Genomic DNA, 23,523 nt, shown 5'->3' with positions numbered 1-23,523 from the left:
ATAATTGAGGTGTTGTTTAAGTATGGCGGGAAATGACATTGATTCAGTCAAAGAACGACACTGATTAACCACATCCTGACCGACAATGCTCCAACAACACTGATGAAAAACCAGGTTCATTCCTTTGTACTCAAAACTTAATTCGAATTTATTTTTTCTAATAGTATTATATTATTATAAGATAATATTTGTTTATATTTTTTAAATAGAAGGATAATATATATATTTTATAAATATAATTATTCAAATTTAAACTTTTAAAAAATAATTTATTAATTTTTTTAATTAATTAAAAACACAAACACACTGAATATAACTATTTCAATCAAAAACACAAACACACTGAATATAACTATTTAAACTTAGATAGCGGGAGAGGAGACAACAACATAACCATTTCAATTCGTCGACGAACAAGGTTGGCCGTTCTGGTCAAACAGGATCGGGCATGAAAATATTTCGAATCCGAGTTTACAAAATTTCAATAAAAACAAGACTTATGGGACCTACAAAACAGTTATCTTTCGGCCGCTCAGTTTGTCATATCCCATGTCCTCGTCTACATCAGGTATATTTTAGTATTTTTCAGTTTACACCTTCTAACCTGCGCACATGTTTCCTATCCTTCATCCTCACCACACATCGCACTCTCATATAATAATAACATCCTCCGTATTAATTTTATTGCTGTGAGATTAATCATTTGCTCTCACTGTTTCTTATGAACTTGTATAATTAAGCCCAACAACTTGATGATGAGTTGAAGAGAAGGAAAAAGAAGGGGAAAAAGAGGATCTTTGGAGTGGAAAATCGAATAAGAATTCTTCTTCTTGTTGTTTTCTTTATTTATTTAGTTTAACTTGAGTTCGGGTTGTGATATGAATTGTGTGTGTTTTCGGGTTGTTCTTCAAGAGGATCTGTTTTAAGCTTTGGGTTTTTGTTCTTTAATCTTTAGAGGAGGAGGGAAATGGCTAGAAGTAATGAAGTCAACCTCAATGAATGCAAGGTACGATCTTTTTCTCCTGTTTAATTTGTCAGTTTCTATAATTTATATCTAGAATTGGATTGTTAAAGTTGGGCTTTAATCTGTTTTTAATATATTTTCCGGCCCGAGTTTAGCTGATTCTTTTCGTTACAGCTGGTAGTCTGATCATGTATTTTCTACAGAAGATCTTCTATTAATTGTTTTTGGTTTGAGTTGTTTTATTTGGGAGACTTGATTAGATTTTGAGGTAATATAAATTAGTGAAGGAATCTCACGTGTTCTTGTTTTGGATCGCCTTGCTTTGATGGATAGTTCTCACTTGAAAATACTGTGGAAAATTATGGAGTTGTTAGCATCATAGCATATGTTCTTTGTTTTGATTTTTTTAATCTTTGCCTTTGTCTCTGAATAGATGGTGGTTCCCCTAAATACGTGGGTCCTCATCTCCAATTTTAAGTTGGCTTACAATCTTCTTCGTCGACCTGATGGCACTTTCAATCGTCACTTGGCAGAGTTTCTCGATCGAAAAGTCCCTGCTAACGCCAACCCGGTTGATGGGGTTTTCTCATTTGATGTCCTCATCGATCGTGGTACGAGTCTCCTGAGTCGGATCTATAGACCGGCTACAGCTGAAGAGCCTCAGCTGAATGTTGCTGGACTTGAGAAGCCTGTTACAGCTGAGGTTGTCCCTGTTATTATTTTCTTTCATGGTGGAAGCTTTGCTCATTCCTCGGCTAACAGCGCCATCTACGATACTCTATGTCGGCGATTGGTAGGTCTTTGTAAGGCTGTTGTGGTCTCTGTGAATTACCGACGTGCACCTGAGAATAGATACCCTTGTGCTTATGATGATGGTTGGACTGCACTTAAGTGGGTTAACTCAAGACCATGGCTTCAAAGTCAAAAAGATTCAAAGGTTCATATATATCTGGCTGGAGATAGCTCTGGTGGTAACATTGTGCACCATGTTGCTTTGATAGCCATGGAATCGGGAATCGATGTATTGGGAAACATATTGCTCAATCCAATGTTTGGGGGACAGGAAAGAACCGAGTCTGAACAGCGTTTAGATGGGAAATACTTTGTTACCCTACGAGACCGAGACTGGTATTGGAGAGCTTATCTCCCTGAAGGTGAAGACAGAGACCATCATGCATGTAATCCGTTCGGACCTAACGGTAGAAGTCTTGAAGGAATCAAATTCCCGAAGAGTCTTGTCGTGGTTGCCGGCTTGGACCTTATTCAGGATTGGCAATTGGCTTATGTTGATGGGCTCAAAAAAGCTGGCCAAGAGGTCAAACTTTTATATATGGAACAGGCCACGATCGGCTTTTACTTGTTACCGAATAACAATCACTTCCATACTGTTATGGATGAGATAAGCAAGTTTGTAGTTTCTGATTGTTAATAGAATTAACCTTTACCACATTCCTCCACTTGTGGCAATCGACGAGTTTGCGGTTTAAGATTGTGTGCTACCACTAATTATTGTTATATTAATGCTGGTGTTATTTGGCTCCTTATTTTTGGATTACCGAGCTTGATTCTATGATGAAGAAGAGATATTTCAGCACGTAGCCGGATCAGGATGTGTTCTGGTATGCATTCAGTTGCCTGGATTCGGGTGCTATAGTTCGATGAAGTTGATCCGGTTAGAGCCTTTGACTGTGTTTTAGCGGACTATTAGGTTTAAAGAGATACAGATTCCGGCTTCTTGCCACAAAGGAAAAGAAGATGGGAATATATGGATAAAATCCAGTACCCGATGAAGGTATCGGTGCCGGGCTAATGTTTTGGAACATGGATTAGAAATTTTCCATGGTTTTTTTTCTTATGACCCTGTATGTTCATACCTGTGTTAGTGTATACAAAACTGTTTGCTTAAATCAGTCTCCAAATCTCCATCCATTGTTCTTTTCCTCCAGTTCAAAATTCTGGTATTTTGTTTGCTATATTATCGTTTGATACTCTACTGAATAGGTGTAAATGCAATCATATATATTCTATATAAGGTTGAGAAACTTTGGATTACAGGTTTCTTGCTTATGATATCTCTATTCTCTCTCTATATATATGTTTGTATGTATGTTAATGGTGGTGGCAATATGGATGCGCATTAAAAGGGGACCAGTTGAGAGCCATACACCAGCCTTGTGTTGTAAGCTGCTATGATTTTGCTAAAAGAATATTTAATCATAATGTTAAAGCACAGCTAAGCTTTTGATAATGACATCAAAAGCCCTTGTCTAATTGACTTTGGTCGACCAACCACAATTATGGGACTTCCTTTGGAATTAAATATGATTTCAATTTTTTTGTTTTCTTCTTAACCTAATTTCATTTTTTGTTGTTTTTCATTTAAACCGAAGCCAAACAATACCAACAACTCTCCTCAACCATCATAACAGCAAACAGCATATTCCCCCATCACCACTTTATCAGCTCTACCCCTCCATTTACGTTCACCATTGCAACCAAAGCCTGGTAAGTCCTAACCCACTGTCACCACCACCACCACCAGTACATACGATTGACACCCAAACATCATTAAACCGCAAGCTTCATTTCATCGTTCAACCTTGAACTAAACCCAACTCAATCAAAGGCTTGGTCGGAGTGATGAGAAGCACATAGTTCAGAATCACGCTTATCAAACGGCGCTTTTAGAGAAAAATAGTGTTTTTACAAGATGGTGATGGAATAAAAAGCTTTGATTTTTACATTTTAAGTTTTTAACAATGTTTATTACCATCTATGAGAAGAAGATGATTGTTGTGGCGGCAGTAGGGAGTGTGCTGTCGAAAGGTTGAAGATGGCAATTCAGCCTTCATTGATTATTTATGGTTATAAGAGTTAAATGACTGGAACAATTTGTTAACTTCAAATAATTTTGAAAATTTCCTTTAACACTCGAAAAGTTTAGATAATGATTCCAAATTCCTCTCATTTTCGACATTAATTTGGGAGATTTACGGTAATATGGTCTTGAATCTGAAAAACAACATGAAAATATATTTCACAAGTTCAACGTGACGTGAAAAATATATATGTATACATTCAAATATGAATGTACGAGAATATAATTTTTTTAAATAAATTGCAAGTATTCGGGGAAAAATATATTATATATATATTAAGATTAGGATCCAATTACAAAGTAAAAATCTTTAATTTTACATAGATTTAAGACTGTTGGATGAATGAAAATAAATGGTTGAGATTAACTCTGTTTTTTTTCCAGTAAATATCTTCTCATTTTCTACTGTTATTCAACTATCTATTTTCAATCATCTACATTCTTAAATTTGTGTAAAACTAAAAGAGTTTTATGTTTGTAATAGGATCCCATCATATATATGTGTGTGTGTGTGTTTGGAATTTGAGTAAAGTAACCCAACATGATTTTATTCAAATGACTAACTCCACTGAGGACTCAATTATGTATATAGAATAATATAAAGATGTTATACTTTATAAAAGACTTCTCGTGCTGTGCACTCGTATCTAAATGTAAACAACATAAATAATTTAAATGAAAAGATTAAAAAAGCATGAAAAGATGTTGGGTGACGATGTGGATATATTTCATAAAATAATGAAAGAAAAAGACGAGAGAGCAGACTAATTGATGAATTGCTGTCATTGAAGCGTATATTTTGGCTTTGTTTGCAGGTTTGCTGCAATGTAGGGGAACATCCCGGTCGAGAAAATAGTTGTCTAAAATTAACAAAATATCTGTGTTCATTGAATGTGAACATCGATTCATCCAGTGAAGGCTGATTATAAGGGGATTTCAGACACAAATCACCCCAACAGCGTGGGGTTTACAACAGTTATGTGTCGGATTGAGACAATTATGAAAAAACAACTCATGAGATTCGCAACTTAAGGCTAAATTCAAAGGACAGTCTCCTAGCTGGGTTGGCCAACAACAATGGCTCTAATCTCCATACTCGCAGGCTTCTTAAGTTTTCAAATTTCCTATACGCAAGTGCATGCATATTTGCATGTAAGGGTGAAGATTTTAGTCAGAGATTCTACTCAATGGAGAAATGGTTATGGAAAAGAGTATCCCAGTTACTGGTTATAGTTCAAGGGACCACTCTGATGGGAAGGGCATCTAGATTGTGGGGGGTAAATTCCAATGCAGCTCCGATAAAATAATACAAATACGATATATTGCATGTACGACATATGTTCAATACATCGTGTTTGAATTTTGACAAAAAATACAAAAAGACATGTCCAGAAAATCTAGAGGCTTATAGACCACAGAATTTAAGCAAATGGAAAATAACACAATGCACTACAGTGATTCATTTTTTTCTTTTATTATTTTTTTCTTTTTTTCTTTGAAGAATAAATAATGTTACACAACACAGAAAGTACATGTCCTCACAAATCATTTGTATTTTTATCAAATATAATTTACAAAATGTACATTATGAAGGAAGAAACCAGATAATTTGCCCTTGGCATCACAATAAGCCAGTAGTTACGATATTATAAATTACCTGAATAAATCAGTCAGTAGCATTTTAGAATCATCAAACCACACTTCTTATTAGAATGTGAACCCCCCTGACAAGGCAGCCGTTTTAGCCGAAAGAACCTGAAAGTTCACAGTACAAACGATTATGAAGGCAAAAACCACTCATTAGGGAAGAAACACAAGAAGATACAAGTCAAAATACCGCAAAATGAAATCATGATTTCTATAACGTGTTAGGTTTGGTAGATAGTACAAAAGATAGTTTGTATGTTATACAGAAGAAGCAAAATTAGAAGCTACGTTTTTGGACTATATGCATCATATATATCAAGTATGAACAATTAATTGATGCATTTAAATACTTACCTTCCTCAGAGAAGGCAAAAACTCCCCCAAGCATATCATCGTTGTCAACTTCTTCCTCAGATTTTTCTTTATCACAAGGACTGCTGCTGTTGTCAACATCAGTAACAACTTTCTTCGGTTCAGGACATGCACCTGAGGGTAATGCTGTACAATACTCTTCTTGAAAAAATTGCTCAAAATCTGGCGACTCATTTACTGGCCCCTCATCTAACATGTTCATACTCAAATCAGAACGGTTAGAACTCGTGTTTGAAACATCATTTATCCCGTCACTATTTGGAACCTGAACCTCTTTTGCAACGATTCTACTACCAGATAGAGAGCCACTTGTTAAGGATGACATACTATTAGTTGAGTTACTATCTTCAATGTGACAAACACCTCCATTAGATTGATTAAAAGAAATTGAACCAGCATCTTTGCTAAGAGTGCTCTGATTAAGCACAGCTGATGAGAAAACAGAATTTTGTCCTTTTACCCCACCACCATCCTTTCCAGATTGAATGCTGGAAGTATAAGAATTCCTCGTTGATCCTGGTAAAAACGCAAAGCATCAAATGAATTGGATCCAAAGTATTTTGGATGATATCTAAAATTCAGAATAATGCCATACCACTATCTGAGTTTTCAACCGAGCAAGGTGACATCAACTTGGAGTGAGAAATAACAGTGACTTGAGAGAATCTTGCTTTCGCATCTTCAGAAGACATTGGATATTTTTCTCCACCGAATCCCCTTGGGTAAAGAAGGAATATTATGAAGGAAAATTCATTTAGTGATACAGTACAACTAACATTCAGCACTAGGTAAGACCGTCTTAAACTTCGCTTCCATATGAAAAAGAAGTGATGAAAATAGTCAAAACCATAAGGAAAAATATAAAAGGATGTAGAAAATACCTGTTGTTCCATTCAGGTCGAAGCCTGTGAAAATGCTCAAAAACAGGCAATAAATACTTCTGTCTAATTTCAACCTCATATGTAGGCATCTGTTCTATTTCAATTTCCCCACCAGACTGATCTATGGTGAATTTATGCTCTTCAAACCCTGCAGGACTCATTGTATGGAATGATACCTACAAAATTACATACAAGGTGTAAGTAAAATGGGTGATGAGAATCTCATGGCCCTAAAAACATATACCTTAGAGTTCTGCCAGATAGGAATCCTTCCAGAACTAATCTGCACTACTGCATTTGAAAGATACAAGTGAGACTGGCCTTGGGGCTCTGACAAGTCCTTGTGCCCAGCATCATTATCTTCAGAATCAGAAACATCCATAGTCATCTCTAATGTGTCTTTTCTTCCATGAGTCATTCCAGAAAGACACTCCTCTATTTCTGGCCAATCTGTTCTTCGGCATACATCCCATGCTTGCAATTGCATAGTTTCAACCTTCACCCGTAACTCCTCATCTTGTACCTGAGGAGCGAAGTCCGGTCCGATTCTTGAAGCATTTTCACCTGCCTCTACCCCAAATGAGGGTAATAGTTTATATTGAACAACATGACCGGAAGGAGTGTAAACTAATAGGTGCTCCAAAATATTAGTTTTCACTTGAGCTCGTTGCACATCATTTGGTAAAGAATTATGAAAAACAGCAGAAAAAGCACCAGAGGGGAAGGAGCCCTTCCCAGCTGCAGAAGATGCAGCATTGGTAACCGTATTAAGCCATGAGTTACTGTTTTTTATTCTACTAACAACAGAGAGAGTAACAGTTGGTGGTGGCAAAGAAAATGTTTGAGAGTTTATCACGAAAGATGGAGTAGACCACCAAGGGAGAGATAAAACTGGTGATAAGACAGGCCCGTCTACATGAGAATTCTGAATTTGAAGAACATTCTCACCACCAAATGGAGAAAGAACAAAAATATGACAAGTGCCACGAGATGAAACAACGGCAATCCACTGACTGTAAGGACTAAAACAAATATCTTGTATTACCTGCAACAAAAAAATGATAAAAGAATTATAGATAGGTAAAACATTACAGTTTTTTAAAAGGTAGAAAGTGCATGAACGTACAGCTGAAGTCATGCCACGATGGAGCTTGTAAAGATGCACATGTGACGAGCTCCAATCGTAGTTTTGAGTGCCAGATCCATTCTTTGTCGAGGATGGCATAATTCGAAAAATATTTATATTGTTCCCATGAATCGAAGCTGTAACTAAAAGAGTTCCACTAGGATCAAAACACAGAGCAGAAATTGGACTAGTGTGAGCTCTGAACTGCGATATAACAGCTCTGGAAACAAAATCTTTAATGACAACCTGCAATGAATAATATAAAAAAGAAAATCCTAAAAATTACACTTATATCTTCATTTTATATTTAGCAGGTCAGAATTTCCATGCCTATGATATTAAATAGAGAAAATAACCTCAGTGACCAAAAATCCCAGATAATATACGATTTTGATCAATTTTTTTTGGATTTGCGAAAATGACCAACAAAATCGCAATGCGATCTCTAATTCGCATTGCGATCTCCACTATCGCAAATTCGCGTTGCATTTCGCGTTGCGATAATTGAAAATCGCGTTGCGATAGTTGAAAATCGCGTTGCGATTTTCCAATTCGCATTGCGATAGTTGAAATTCGCGTTGCGATTTTCCATTTCGCGTTGCGATTTTCCGTTTCGCGTTGCGATTTTCCAGTTCGCGTTGCGATAGTTGAAAATTGCGTTGCGATTTTCCATTTCGCGTTGCGATAGTTGAAAATCGCGTTGCGATTTTCCATTTCGCGTTGCGATTTTCCAAATTCGTTGTGATAGTTTAAAAAAAAGATTTTGTTTCTTAGGAATTTTCTCTAAAAAGATAGTATCTGCGCGGACGTGTCGAAGACACGTATTACCACGACCACGACCACGACCCGAGACGAGACGGACGGCGGCGGCGCGCGAGAGTCCCCCTTGTTCTCTATCACTCAACAAGGAAGTGGGAAAGCCAAGCCTTAAATATCATTCTCAATAGTGTTTCCAATACTATGTGGGATTGAGCATTACCAACATTTGTTTCCAATACAATGTGATTATTCAGGAAACAATTAACAATCATGCACCTTAAAACAACTGAATCAGCAACCAATTGCATTAGTATTATACGATTAAATATGTCATAATTAAAAGTCAATCTACAATCAATCGCGATTATTCCAATTTTAAGCAAAACATTCAAAAATAATATCACTATTTAAGGCTCAATCCCACATAGTATTGGGAACAAGTGTTGGTAATGCTCAAATCCCACATAGTATTAGAAATACTATTGGGAATGGTATTTAAGGTTTGGCTTTCCCACTTCCTTGTTGAGTGATAGAGAACAAGGGGGACTCTCGCGCGCCGCCGCCGCCGTCTGTCTCGGGTCGGGTCGTGGTCGTGGTCGTGGTCGTGGTCGTGGTCATACGTGTCTTCGACACGTCCGCGCGGATACTATCTTTTTAGAGAAAATTCTTAAGAAACAAAATCTTTTTTTTAACTATCGCAACGAATTTGGAAAATCGCAACGACAACTGTAGACTTTCGCAACAACAACTGTAGACTATCGCAACGCGAAATGGAAAATCGCAATGCGATTTTCAACTATCGCAACGCAAAATGGAAAATCGCAACACGATTTTCAACTATAACAACGCGAAATGGAAAATCGCAACGCGAATTTCAACTATCGCAACGCGAAATGGAAAATCGCAACGCGATTTTCAACTATCGCAACGCGAAATGTAACGCGAATTTGCGATAGTGGAGATCGCAATGCGAATTAGAGATCGCATTGCGATTTTGTTGGTCATTTTCGTAAATCCAAAAAAAATTGGTCAAAATCGTATATTATCTGAGATTTTTGGTCACTGAAGTTATTTTCTCTATTAAATATTTCTAAAAACCAATGAGCAATGTTGTCTCATCCGATACCTCTCTAAGAAATTTGACCTCAAAAATGGATCTCACATTTACAAACAAATCCAAGCATGTAGGCAAAGAAAAGAATGGAAACATTTCACATTGAGGTGGAATTAGAGTGCAATGATCATGAATGTAACTCAGGCACTCAAACAAATGACTAAAGTATGCTTAAAAAACTAACCGTCCCAGCAATATTAGTCTCCGCAGGATGTGAAGCAGCTCGACCAACTTTCCAGCCTGAATTTGAAGATACAGGAGAACCAGAACCATCAGGAACAAGATCTTGATAGTATTTCGACAAAGTTCTGTAGCCCATATCACCCAGATTGATTAACCCAGCAGCTAATTGCTTACTAGATTCCATGGCATATCGAGCCACAAGATTCCCACTGCTAGGTGAAGTCGATGGACTAACACCAGGAGATGGTGTAAGATTCTGTGGACTCAGACGACCTGTATTGGACTGCAAAGGATTGTTTGAAGCATAAGCTAACCATCTGGGACCGACTGCCATTGGTCCATATCCAATACTAATCCCACCCATTCCTTGGCCGCCTGCTTGAGGGACAGGATAGGTGAGGACACTAAATTTGTTTTCAAGAGTGAGCGCATCGAAGCAGTATATCTGCCCAGCAATAAAAGAAAATGGCATAGTTTAAATTGTTTAGCTCCATTAAATAGTAGATCAAATAAATATGAAATAAATAATGTATCTAAACTACTTGATAAAACACAAGTAGTCTTGGAACCATCTAATCTGCTTATTTTGAATTGAGCATTGAACTAGAGCATTCCAAACATAGAAAGGAAAGAAAAGAATAAAAATTGCTTAATCTTTTGGGACTTGTCTATGAAAAATGTTAAACACTAGTTGTACTAAGACTAAGTTTGAGGCAAGAAAATAGAAAATATAAGCTAATTCTTACTTGTGTTGCAAGCCCCACAGCAATTATCCGAGGACTGCATCTAACCATATATACAGTGGACCGAAATCTTAGTACATGGACATAATTATGAGACCTTAACGAATAAAATCGAACAGCAGTAGGGAAGATAAGAGCATTTCCAGTTTGAGGCTCAGCAAAACCATCTCTTCCGGTAAGCATCGAACCTGAACCTTTTGACTCGTCACAGGCAACAACCAGAAGTAAAGGGTGTGATGCCCTAAATCCTTCATGACCCTCAGAATTTTCAGGAAGTGGCTGCATTTGTAAAAATGTAACTGGATCATCACGCCTTGAAACAAGTTCATTGACATTAGTGGCATCTTCGACATCAAGAACTTGAAAACCATTGGAGTATCCAAGTAAGAGAACTCTTTTAAAAGATGATGGACCAAGCTCTAGTCTGTCAAAGGAAGTCCAGAGCACCTATTTTACAAAGAATTCCAAAAAAAAAATTGCAAACAGAGTATCAACAAGTTATGCCACACAAGAATTACAAGGCAAATGCATATACAGGATATCAAGCTATCAAAAGAAGTAAAACAATGCAAGCTATATGACAGAGTCAGTTAAAACCATATTTGCATATCACATTGGGCACACCCACTTAGGATAAGGGTTAAACAATTTTAAAAGGAGTTATTGCCGTTAAAATGGTGGGAAACTTAAACAATTTACATGAAAAACAATGGCATTCAACAGTTGAGTTCCATTTTGACCTTAAAGGAACTCAATTCACAGCAATACTAAAGTTAATTTTAATATAATAGCCATTAAAGAGCAAATGAGAATCAAAATGTTGCCACATAGCAAGCTTAGAATAAACTGATTCTGTTACTCTGTCCAAATTTATAACCCAACCATTTTCAGAAAGGTACAACCATAAATGGGTCAAGGAAATGATTAATTATCATCATTGTTATCGCAAAATAATGGATCTACGTCCAGAGAGTTTATGATGATTTTGACCTTAAAACATAATGTGGACATTATTAAGACTGATAAAACTCTAAAGCAACAGATAAACAATATTACAGCATTGATATATTCTAAAAATAAGCATAGTTTCCCTTTAGCCCCCAAGGCATCACTGATTAATAGCTGGAAAAAATAACCTTTGTATCATGAACTAACATTTTTTTAATTCATTAACGAATAATTTACAACTTCATTCATTTTAATAAAAATTCACAAAAAGAAAACATCGTTTTCAACGATCCAACTTGAATTTCATCAGATATTCAAAAATAAATCTCGTAAAAAAATTTACTTTCTAGCAGTAAATGACAACATTTACTTCACAAAGCACTAAATCACTAGAAGTAGATTTATTTTAATTCATAAAATGGAAAAACAAAACTTAAACATCCAATTATTTTCTGAGCAATCTAACAGAAAAATGAGATGAAAGGAGCTTATTTATCCAAAAATAAACCCTAAATCAACAAAAAAAGTAAACCTAAATTAATTAAGATTATAACTAGGTATTCCATAGTGAAAAGGACTAAAATAGAAAACCTGGTCTTGTTGGTGTTCGTAACTGTCCCCAGATATAGAAGCGGCAACGGATGCACTAGCTGACCGGACACCGGATGAGGCTGTTTTGATGCAGGAAGATATGAATTTCAAAGAAATAGGCAAAAAACGATTATTTTTGGGATTTTTATTTTTATTATTAACAATATTGGAGCCTTTGTTGTTTCCGATGTTGCCTTTGCTCTTCATAATCAAGAAATAATCCAAAAGTAATTTATTTTTCCGGCCACCGGGGCGTTACCGGGAAAGTAAAAATGATCTACAATAGCATAAGAGGATAATATCAGAACGGAGGCGTTTCACGGCTTGACGGTCGCCGGAAATGATTTTTCCCCTTTATTTTGCGGTGGTTGGCTTTGACCTTTTTAACAGAGAGTAAGATTATAGAGAAAATGGAAAGACGGTTCTTTGCTTTCTGTGTTGAATGTTAATTGCCGTGTAAGCAAGAACAACGGTATAAATATTCAGACCAGTCCCTTGATATTTTAAGAAGTGTTCAATAAGATCCTTTTTCGGTCAAATGAATTTGGTTGATAGGTTATCTGTTAATTTGGGTTGTTTTTGAATTTGGGAGAGCTTGTGATTATGAAATTATTTTACTGCCGTTTATTGATAGTTTGAAGAAGTTCTCTTAATATTATATTTAATTTATTAATCGATAAATTTAAATTAAATTTTATAAAAAAAATATTATAAATATAAAACTCTTAGTTTATTTTTTTATTCATAATATCAATTTTTAAATCTTTAACTTTTACTTATCGATATAAGTAATGTATTTTTCTTAAATTATTAAATCACACAACTAGTCAATTAAAGATAAGAAAAACATCATACAAAAAATGATTAAAAATTCAATTAGACCACCCGAACAAATAATAGATAATAAACATTATTACAAACAATGAAAAAGGATAACATAAGTGATACTAACATAAAAATACACATATTAATGATAACTCATTGATAAATTGACATTATCATAGTTTATTCGTGACTTATCTTTTTTTTATTATTATGAATGTCTACCAATATCTAATTCGTAAGTCTAAAGTAAGAATGTATCAATAAGATAGTCAAATAAATGTTGTTTGGATATGAAGAGACAATGTCAAATTCAATTGTGGAAAAAACGTACTACAAGAGCTGATAAAATCATTTACTGTTTTCATATGAACAAAGAAAGATTAATTTTAAAAAAAATGCATCTCGTATCAAAAAGTGATGAAATAGAAGAAAAATTCAATGATCGACGATCAATTTAAAATTGACATCATCATTGAAGATAAGTACAATCTAACTCTAAATGAAAATAAAAATACAAGGAAATAGAGAGAAAAAGATTGAAATTTTATAATAGTTTGTTGATTTTGTTTCTCCCAAATATAAAATTTAAACTTAAATTATAAAATTTTATTTTCTTAATTTAAGCTAAATACAAGTTAGTATCGTTCAAAGATTCTCAATTATTTCACTTTTAATTCTCGTATCCCTACATATATGATATTTTAACATGAGACTTTAAGGAATAACAATAATTTCTTAATCATTAAGGTTACTTTATTCGTACAGCAAATCTAAGATTAAGATAATTAATATTAGGTTTGTAATAATAAAGGTAAAAGTCAAGCCCCACTTTGTTGACATCGACATAATGAGCACACTATGACAAATCAGGAGAGTCATCGCATTGGTAAATGGTAATCAAATGAAAAATCATAAGGATGAGATTTAAAATATGAGAAACGTTGTGGGGAAATAGTGAAAATAAAGAAAAGTAAAGGGGGGATATCTATTACGTTTCGACAAGGGACGAGAATATCTCAAAGGGAGATGCCTATTGCGGAACCACAAACTTGGGGCAGGTTTCAAGTTGTTTACCGTAAACTATTTATATTTTAAAATGTAAACTAATTATTAAAGTATTTATATGTATAAACTAAAAAAATAAATTGATATTATGAATATCAATAATTTTTAATTATAATAATAATAGAGCAATAACTGGGTGAATATCTTAGAAATTTCAATAATTGATTGCTTGTGCTTTAGAATTTTAAAGAGTGACTATTTCCATCATTAATTTCTTCCTTTAAAATTTTCCATTCTGATATGTTTTTTCTCTCTTTTTTCATTTATTTACCGAAGTCTATTTCAAAACTTCATATACAATTACAATTGTATAATAATTAGTGATCGATAGAGGGAAACAGGTAGAAATATATCGAAGAACAAAACCTTATTAAACAAAACCTTATTAAAATTTTTTGTATAATAATTAGTGATTGATTCTTATATATTTTAAATATTTTTTTGTATTTTCGATTGAAAAATATATTTTCGTCTCACTATAATTCTATAAATTCACCATCTCTTAACATTTTAAAAATTCACCCCTAACATAAAATTGTACATCTACATCCGATAATAATTACAATCACATCCCTAAACTTTATTAAACAAAACCTTAAAAGTAATATATGATATGATTTCCATGGTTGGTTACGTCTAATATTTATTGAAAGGTCTTCAAGTTGAATATGTTATTGGATATGAATATAGTTTAGAAATTATAAAGGTATGCTTTTTTAGACTTAATATTCAACGTATTATTTTATACTTTTATGTCTCAATCGTGTTTAAAGTAATATTTACGTTTATACAAATTTGCAAACAAAAATAATTTGAGTTATATATATTTTTAATGATTTTAGATTTATACCATAATCATATTTAAAGTATTATATAAATTTTCACTGGTAGTGGGGAAAATGAATAGAAACGACATAAGCCTAAAGACAAAAGTATGAGCTGAAGACCAAGCTGATGCTCTTCTTGCCTCAATACGCAACAGTATTCATAAAATGTTTGTAGGGTTATATATATATATATATCTAGTAGCTTGTGATTTAGTCTTTTTATACTATATTTATAGGGTTTAAGAATAAATAATACTAATAACCGAGATGAAATATATAATCACTTAATTGCTTGTGAATTTTGATGTATGCATTGTATATTATATTAAGTTAATATTCGACATGAAATCAAACAATCAAAATATCATTTTTAAAATTATTTGTCACGAGTTATTGTTTTTTTTAATAGGCGCTTCTTAAGAACAAAGAGAATGATATGTGATTTAATTCAATAGTGACCATTCTCCTTTTTTTCTTCCACAAGTTTCAAGGGCTCTCGAAAATTCTAAGTTTAAAATTCTTCCTGTTCTTCAATCTGAAACATCAAGGATACGAAGAAAATGGTGGAAGAAGTCACAGATGAGGGACCGGCAATTGAGCCATTGATTGTCAATAGCTACAATGGCGATGGGTTTACGTGGTCCCTTGCCCTTGGCATCACTGTTGCAGCCAGTGCGTCTTTTACTTGTGGCTACTCTGTAAGTAGTCATTGAAGTTCATCTCTCCCTCAATTCTTTTGCCTGCAACTTGAAGAACTTTCATATGGGTTTTCTGTTAATCCATGTCTACGTTTTGATTGAACTTTGGGTTCTACTTTCTGCAAATAACCCAAAAACAGTATGAAAATTTTCAGATCTTTGTTAACTTACATTGTAAATTTAGTATTATCAGTTGTAGGACTAGTTGTGTACCACATTGATTCAATTTGTAAAATCAAACAATTTTTAGCTAATTTGACTGCGATTTTTAAGTGTATTAAGTATTGAATTTTTCTTTTCCTTTTATGCAAACTATTGAAAGTTCTTCTAAAATGTTAATTATTGCAACTTTCTATGATTCCAAAGATTGAATTTCATTTTCTCTAACCAAACCGAAGAAGACTACGTCTCTGTTCGTGGATTTTTGTGTGTGTAAATAATGACTAAATAATATTATGCTCCCCTTTCACGAACAAAATCGATCCACATTTCCATTGCCAAGCTCTTGGTATTGCATCTTGGAACAATTTCTTATGCAATAATGATATGGCCCCAAACTATCAAATTTGGAAGTAATATTTTCTTGTTAGAACAGTGTGAGGAAATAAAGACCAAAATCATGACTGAAACTAAGATTTTTGGCATAGGTTGGAGTTGGCTTGATGCTCCTACAACAACTGGGAGGTTACAGAGGATTTGCCTATTATGTTAACAGCATTTTATATTTAGCTGGTAAGTTGTGGGATTCTATTGAAATATGCTGCAACCTCCGACACCTACACACCAGTGTTAGACACATACCTGTATCGGATATTCACACACGAGTTCGAATAATGTCGTTGAAAACTGCATGCTTATGAAGGAACTTGAAATTTTGTTAAACAGGATTTCCAGGCACAATAGGAATCATAGCGGTTGCAGTGACGCAGTTGTTTTATCTATTTGCATATGTAATATTTGATTCAAAACTCATCTGTTGTTGCCTTTGATAATGTTCACATCTTTATACAGATTTTAGTGAACATTCTCGGCATACTTTTAATCGATAGATCAGGGAGACAGCCTCTTCTAATGGTTTGAATATAAAACAATCAATCATTACCCTTTGTTTCAACTAAACTGAGATAAAATATTACTGAAATCCAAACATGTTTGCAGGTTTCCATTGTTGGTGCATTATTTGGTTGCTTCCTTACAGGCCTGTCATTCCTCTTGCAGGTTATTCAGAAAACAGAACAAAAAAACACAAACAAACAACCTAGATTTTTTTTTCTTTCAGCATCTTATGCTCTATTTCCTGAACAGGATCTTTAGTGGTTGGAGGAAATCACTCCAATTATGGCATTTCTTGGCTGGCATCCTGGTCTTTCTGCTAACACTTATTTTTCATTTTCTTTAAAAATGTCATCTATTGACCATTATTCTCAATTTTCTTTTAATCGATAAATCGAGAATAGGTGCAACCACACATACTTTTAACCTATGTTCAGATGCATAAGGTTTATTTTATTTGTGCATTCAGATGTACATGAGATTTTATTCATTAGGAATGTCTGGAATTCCATGGATTATAATGTCTGAGGTTAGTCAACAGTTTTGTTCTTCATTTTCTTCCCCATTTAATCTATAGCATATATATAAACCTTTTTAGTTTTTCTTTTTATTTTCTTCAGATATTTCCTGTGAACATATAGGGTTCAGCTGGAAGCCTTCGCAATCTGGTGAACTGGTTCTGTTCTTGGGTTGTTTCTTATACTTTCAACTTTCTTCTTCAATGGAACTCTGCTGGTGAAGTTCTATGCTTCTTCTTATGAAAAATAGAAAAAACGCGAATATGTCTCTCACACCCGAATCCAGGAGTTTAAATTACGGTTGCGTTCTTGGTTGCTTTGCATTTATCGCCATTGCGACAATAGCATGTGCAATTACGGTAATTGTGGATATCATTATTGTAGAATAACGGTTTCGGACGACACATTTACCATTATATAACAACTGTAATTCTAATAACATACTGCTGTTTAAATTCCTGCCCAAATCCAACTAACATTAGAATACATTAAATACATAATAATCTTAAATGACAATCAGGGATTCCCATGGAGTTATCATTCTAAACCATTTATCATTACACGATTACAGGAACCTTCTTCATATTTTCAAGCATTTCAGGGATAGCTATCATTTTCATTGCACAGCTGGTGCCTGAGACCAGGGGGAGAACACTAGAAGAAGTTCAAGCACCGATTACTGCAAATGTAGGGTAAGAAATCTAGAATAGCATATCATGTTGGGAGATTCATCATGAAATGCAAAATAGAAATATGAGATTCATTATTAGAAAGTACTTATAAAACATATTTATATTATTTTTTATTGTAAATAAATCTCAAAATATGTAAAATATTAATGCTAAAAATATTTAAAAGTTCTAAGAGAATCAATCAATTTTTATATCATCCAAATTTGGAATGATACAATTATAAAATTTGATACGAATTATATGTAAAATTTTTAATACGAATTAAAATCCCAGTGTCTATAAAAATATAATACAAGCAAAAAATTAAATTAGGCAGAGAATCTGAATTATATTATTAAAACAAATGCGATTTAAATTGAACTTGTTACAATTATAAAGTGAAAAAAAAATTATAAACTATAAGAAAGCAAAATAAAACATGAAAAGAGAAACAGATAACTTCACTTATGAAGATGGTTTAATTGCTTGATTCTCAAGCCTCGCATTGAGCAATTTTGATATCATTCTTAGATGACAAAATCAACCAACAAAATCCAGAAAATGAAAAACACGGAAAACTGCCAAAAAAATCTAATTAATGCAATGCTAATCTCGGCTAAAATCCTATTAAAAAATATGGATTTGAGCTTCAGTTAATATGGAAGCCAAAGAGTTTGAATCCCTTAACTTCTTGTTTAACCTTCGTTGCCGCCATTGATCCTTGCTCTTGTTTTTCACCATCCGACTGCCCCAACCGGAGCTGCAAATCGATTTCTCTTCCGGTACCGACATTGTTCCCCTCGACGAATGCCACGTTGGGTTTCCTGGGTTTGTTCACGTCGATCATGCAGAATCTCCGGACTTCGTTCTCCTTTCGGCTCTCGCATATGTAGAACGAAATCACATCATTGGCCTTCAACTCCTTCTCCTTAAGAAACCGGCTCCAACCCCGGGTGAAAACGAAGCTTCGGCTGCTAGCCCAATAGCAATAACGAAACTTCCATAGCCTCATAAATTCGTCATAGAAAACCAATTCAACATCATTTGATTTACGATCTCCGCCGACGGCATCGTTCTCTTTTTCGTCACCGGAAACCAGGGGGAAGTACTTGACGGCATATTTTTTCGGGACGACGAGCCTGTTAAGCTTGCCAACATCACTCGGGGTCAGCTCTTTTCCGAACATTTGTTTGCAGATTAGCCCTTCTTTGCTGTTAGTCCCCATTGAGTTGATATCAGCCTCTGTTTTGGCATTAACTCTAGAGCGCGCCTTGATATATTCCATGAACTTGTATTGGTAAGAACCGTCCCTTATCATGCTAAGGACCGCTTCAGCGCTGTAACGACTCAGAAACGTCGGCTCCTCCATCGTAATTTCGGTCCACGGAAAGTTTCGATGAGTGTCTCCGGTACGGAACTTGATCGACGCGCTATCGTAGGCGATGGCCGCATCGATTTCGGACGTGAAAGTCCCAAGCCAAATTCGGGTATGATTAACGTATAATTGAGCACCCCATTGTCCGTTTCTCTGTCGCATAACTCCTTTGAATTGTGACGAATTGCCTTTACCGCAACACCTTTTGCGTTTGTTTCGTTGATGAGTGGTGCTAATTGAATCCGAAACATCTGAATTAGGTTTCGCTTCACCACTTGAAATCACACTCAATATCTCTTCTTCCATAATCTCTAAGAACAGAAACGAAAAAAGACACTGTTTCAAGGATAGTAAGATGCAATTATCGACGTAAAAGAAACAAAAACCAGAATCTCCGAATCGTCGAAAACCAAAATCAGCAGAATTCCATAACTAATGGTATGAACTAATTAAACGAAGTACACTTGTTTATAGTTAATCTATGTTCCTTGCAAGGTAAGAAATAACCATTACAGTCAATCTAATGTATACACATCATACCGTCTGGATTTGAATCTCGAACTAACAATCAAACGAAATCAGAAACAATAACTGCAGAAAATTTTATAATTCAACAACTGAAACAAACATGTCAGGAAGTAATGCAAATTTTAAGAAAGCTGGTACCTTAGTAATTAAACACAAGAAACAGAACAAAGAAGACGGCTGTCTCTCAAATATCAAACAGGTTTGGTGTAATGAGAAAACTATGATAAGCCCCAGTGGATACTACTTATATTTAGACAGGAAACTGCTTGGAAAGAAAGAAAGATCCCAGAAAAGGCAAGAGCAGGAAGAATCTGCTCATTTAATGAAAACATAACTTTTCCATTAGAAGCTTTTTTAGATTTTGTAAAGTTAATTTTTGGCAAGTAAAATAATCCATATATGTTATTTTTAGGAATAATTTTATTAATGGCAACAAATAATTCTAGTTTATTTAAGGAAAGCTCCCTCGCCTAACCCCTTTTAATTAATCATCCATTTACAGTAACAAACAATTTGGCCTGGGTGAGACGAGCTCTGATCCAGATTCTCCATAGGAAATACCATTACCCTCAGGGCTTGGAATCCCTATGCGTATACCAGATTATAATCCTGCCAAACCGTCAAAGAATTTGGCCTGGGTGAGATTATAAATTCCGTAGGAAATACCATAACCCTGAGGGCTTGGAGAATGAAACTCTAGGCTAATGGAGTCGAAAGATTCAAGTTCTAATCCTGCCGGGTTTGATTCCTCCTGCCTACTTTGGAATTTTTCAATGAATTTATTATTACGGTCATACGTGTCATTAGTTTATTCGTCATATAATATCATTAGATTATTGATGATTAAAGAGAAAATGACGTGAAAATTAATAAATGTCATGTCAATATTATCTTAATTTTCTAACCATATGCGATTAAAATAGAAATAAAGCGTAACTTGATTATAATTTTAAAGAAAAAAATTAAATTACCAAAACATAAACACAAAATTAAATAAGTAACTGATAAGTGCTTAATTTAGTTAATATTTTACTTTTAAATTACTCCTTAATCATTGATTTTTGTGGTTTATTTGTTCATTTTAATTCATTTTCTGTACATGACGTAAGATTATGAAAATTGCATAAAAAAGACACAATTCTGCAGTTTTTTTTTATTTTCGGAATCAAAGCTGACTGAAATTCGGATTTGAATTAAACTCAAGTTTAGGATATTTTTTTAAACATTATATTTTATCTTTGTATTTCAATTTAAATAGGTTTTAGTATTTTAGTTTAAATAGGTTTTAGTATTTTAATTAAGTTTTAGAATATTATTTTTATATTTTATCTTTGTTTTAGGTATTTTAGTTTAAATAGGTTTTTGTATTTTAATTAGGATTTAGAATATTATATGATTTTTTTATGTATTTTAGTTTAAACAGTTTTAAGTGTTTTAATTAGAATTTAAGATGTTTTAGCTTGTTTTTAGGAATTTAAAGGCTATAAATACCATCTAAGGGTGAGCCTAAAAACATCTCTCTCTCATTTGAGAATAAAATCTTCTTTTTCTCTCTAGCTTTCTTTCTATTTTTCGCATACTTTTCTATTATGATAAATATGACTTTGGTTATGCTTAGCTAATTTTCTTTCAAGCCGAAGACTAAAGCGAAGGCTTAATTCAAAACGTGAGAATTGTAAGGTACTTAAATCGTTTTGGATTTTCTCTATGTTTTCTAAGCTTACTTTTTAAATCAAAACGATTTCGACATTGGTCCGGATATTGTTATGGTTAACATTTGAAGAAGAATTTGCTTATTGAAGCATATTCAACTTCCCGATAACACACTTAGCAAAATTGTTTGCTAAGAGGAAACTGAGATCGGAATCAGTTATTGTTGAAACGACACAATCCGAGTTGGCAACGAAGTATTGTTCTTGTAAGCTGACGTGAATCTTGAAGTAAAAATATATTTCGATGATCTGAGGAATTTGAGGCGAAGCTGAAATCTGAAGCTGCTTTCACAATAAGTTTCTCTTTATCTCAATCTCTTTAATTTTGTTTATTTAATTATTTTTATTTATTTAATTCTTATATTTAATTTTAAAAACAACTTTTAAAAATATCCTCTTATATTTATTACTATTAATATTTATTATTATATTATTTTCCCTTTTTTATTATTTATTTTATTTTAATATATATTTTCAACTTTATATGGAATTTTATTTTATTCTAAAATCAAGAAAGAGTTTTATTAAATCAGAAACACCACAGTCTATGTAGATCGACTCTGCTTCTCTAGACTATATTTTTTTATTTTTTTATTAAGAAGTCAGAAATTATTTTGATAGCAAAACGACAGTTATCAGTGACTAAATAAATAATTGATCTATATCTTTTTACTATATAATATATTAATTTTAGGTTAAGATTCTACTCATAAATATATTTTTAGTATAAACTAAATCATTAGTCACGAACATATTACCCTTTTTTTAGTACTCATTTTTTGAGGTAGTTACTTTTATTTCTTTGATTTTATTTGTTTAATATGTTTTACCACTTGATTAGTGGGATAAAATTAAATAAAAATGATATATAGACTGTTGGTGAGGAGAAAAAAAATATTATAAAAAAACAAAAAATAAATTTATATCAGTGTCATCGGTAATTTATTAATGAATGACAATCAAAATACAAAACATTTAATCATTAAAATAAAAAATGATAAAATGTTAGTGACACGTGGTTGACTTTTTTAACGACATTAGTTGTAAATATGAGTATTGCTTTTCTTAAAGATTATTAGTTTGAACTCTAATTTTTTTATAAAAAAATTAAAAATTTTAAAAATTTTGAAAATTTTAATTTAAGTCTCTAAATTTTTTAAAGTTTTAAGTTGCCCTTAAATTTTATCCTCAAATTTCGTCACTGTCTGAATATCTACAGTTACAAAATGTGTGTTATCAGTAACTAATAAAATTTTTAAACGCATACTACCTTATAATCAACTTAGATTATTATAAAAAAAATTATCTAAAACCCGTCATATATCAAATAAACTATAGGGTAAAATATACAAATTATCTCTTGACTATAGTGTGCTACTTTGTTAAGTCCCTCAACTATTAAAAGTTACAAAATAGTCTCCCGACTATAGGACATTGTTTTGTTGAGTCCATTGACTATTAAAAGTTACAAAATGATCACCTGACTATTCATATATCCCAAATTTGTCATTTTCTGTTAAAAAAATTGATGGTCGTTTGAGTTTGATGTTAACCTACTGTCTGGGAGATGATAAAATTATATTTTTAATGATGTCTACTGGTATTGTCATGACTTTTAAGCATTGACTCAACGTCATAACGTTTCAAGCATAAGCTCGACAATATAATATAAATAGAGACTCGATCAATAAGATACACTTCAAACGATTCTGAGATCATATTTTATCATATCTTAATCAACATGTTAACGTCCAACTCAAAAGACCGTCAATTTTTTTAATGAAAACTGACGAGTTTGGAGCAATGAATAGTCGGATGGTCATTTTGTAACTTTTAATAGTCAGATGACTCAACAAAGCAATGTTCTATAGTTGAGAGATTATTTTATAATTTTTAATTGTTAAGAGACTTAACAAAACAACACCCTATAACCAATAATAATTTATATACACGACCCTTAAACTTTATAAGCATCTTCCAATCCTTAAAACAGATGAACTCAAACATTGACCTCCACTTTTATGGTGCATTCGGAAATGCTTATA

At 33.4% G+C, this 23,523-nt stretch overlaps 3 protein-coding genes and 1 long non-coding RNA gene across 7 annotated transcripts; 2 read left to right on the top strand and 2 right to left on the bottom strand.

Annotated features, from left to right (window-relative positions):
- The first annotated feature begins 734 nt into the window (after positions 1-734).
- LOC120162146 (gibberellin receptor GID1C-like) lies at positions 735-2,421 on the top strand. 2 transcript variants are annotated; one of them, XM_039172322.1, is made up of 2 exons: positions 735-1,006; positions 1,498-2,421. In XM_039172322.1, exons 1-2 carry the CDS (start codon positions 1,000-1,002, stop codon positions 2,391-2,393), a joined length of 903 nt encoding a protein of 300 aa, XP_039028253.1. In that variant the 5' UTR covers positions 735-999; the 3' UTR covers positions 2,394-2,421. The 2 variants fall into 2 exon arrangements, with proteins under 2 accessions (XP_039028253.1, XP_039028252.1); XM_039172321.1 differs by having other exon boundaries at positions 748-1,006; positions 1,398-2,421.
- A 2,909-nt stretch (positions 2,422-5,330) lies between these two features.
- Positions 5,331-12,624, bottom strand: LOC120162173 (autophagy-related protein 18h-like). 2 transcript variants are annotated; one of them, XM_039172351.1, is made up of 10 exons: positions 12,207-12,624; positions 10,671-11,114; positions 9,926-10,369; positions 7,869-8,114; positions 6,987-7,787; positions 6,743-6,918; positions 6,457-6,578; positions 6,189-6,377; positions 5,844-6,050; positions 5,331-5,597 (listed from the first exon to the last, which is right to left on the bottom strand). In XM_039172351.1, exons 1-10 carry the CDS (start codon positions 12,411-12,413, stop codon positions 5,584-5,586), a joined length of 2,850 nt encoding a protein of 949 aa, XP_039028282.1. In that variant the 5' UTR covers positions 12,414-12,624; the 3' UTR covers positions 5,331-5,583. The 2 variants fall into 2 exon arrangements, with proteins under 2 accessions (XP_039028282.1, XP_039028280.1); XM_039172349.1 differs by having other exon boundaries at positions 5,844-6,377.
- A 3,622-nt stretch (positions 12,625-16,246) lies between these two features.
- On the top strand, positions 16,247-17,912 carry LOC120161609. 2 transcript variants are annotated; one of them, XR_005519491.1, is made up of 7 exons: positions 16,247-16,353; positions 16,633-16,695; positions 16,780-16,839; positions 16,927-16,984; positions 17,144-17,203; positions 17,295-17,409; positions 17,764-17,912. It is a non-coding gene; the product is annotated as an uncharacterized LOC120161609 (long non-coding RNA). The 2 variants fall into 2 exon arrangements; XR_005519490.1 differs by lacking the exon at positions 17,764-17,912 and having other exon boundaries at positions 17,295-17,443.
- Positions 17,913-18,512: 600 nt separating this feature from the next.
- LOC120162444 (AP2/ERF and B3 domain-containing transcription factor At1g51120-like) lies at positions 18,513-19,550 on the bottom strand. Its single transcript, XM_039172594.1, has one exon. It carries the CDS (start codon positions 19,542-19,544, stop codon positions 18,513-18,515), a length of 1,032 nt encoding a protein of 343 aa, XP_039028525.1. The 5' UTR covers positions 19,545-19,550.
- Between the last annotated feature and the right edge of the window lie 3,973 nt (positions 19,551-23,523).

This window comes from Hibiscus syriacus, unplaced genomic scaffold (assembly GCF_006381635.1).
Source record: "Hibiscus syriacus cultivar Baekdansim isolate YM2019G1 unplaced genomic scaffold, ASM638163v2 tig00111402_pilon, whole genome shotgun sequence".
Classification (NCBI taxonomy): Eukaryota; Viridiplantae; Streptophyta; class Magnoliopsida; order Malvales; family Malvaceae; genus Hibiscus; species Hibiscus syriacus.
This window is presented reverse-complemented; position numbering and strand designations above follow the sequence as displayed.

Excerpts from the sequence above, each read along its gene's own strand:
- LOC120162146 (XM_039172321.1), top strand. The coding sequence starts at position 968 with ATGGCTAGAAGTAATGAAGTCAACCTCAATGAATGCAAG. Across the intron at positions 1,007-1,397 it reads TCAACCTCAATGAATGCAAG|ATGGTGGTTCCCCTAAATAC; the intron begins GTACGATCTTTT and ends GTCTCTGAATAG.
- LOC120162173 (XM_039172349.1), bottom strand. The coding sequence starts at position 12,413 with ATGAAGAGCAAAGGCAACATCGGAAACAACAAAGGCTCCAATATTGTT. Across the intron at positions 8,115-9,925 it reads AGACTAATATTGCTGGGACG|GTTGTCATTAAAGATTTTGT; the intron begins GTTAGTTTTTTA and ends TATTCATTGCAG. Across the intron at positions 6,579-6,742 it reads CGACCTGAATGGAACAACAG|GGGATTCGGTGGAGAAAAAT; the intron begins GTATTTTCTACA and ends TCTTTACCCAAG.
- LOC120162444 (XM_039172594.1), bottom strand. The coding sequence starts at position 19,544 with ATGGAAGAAGAGATATTGAGTGTGATTTCAAGTGGTGAAGCGAAACCT.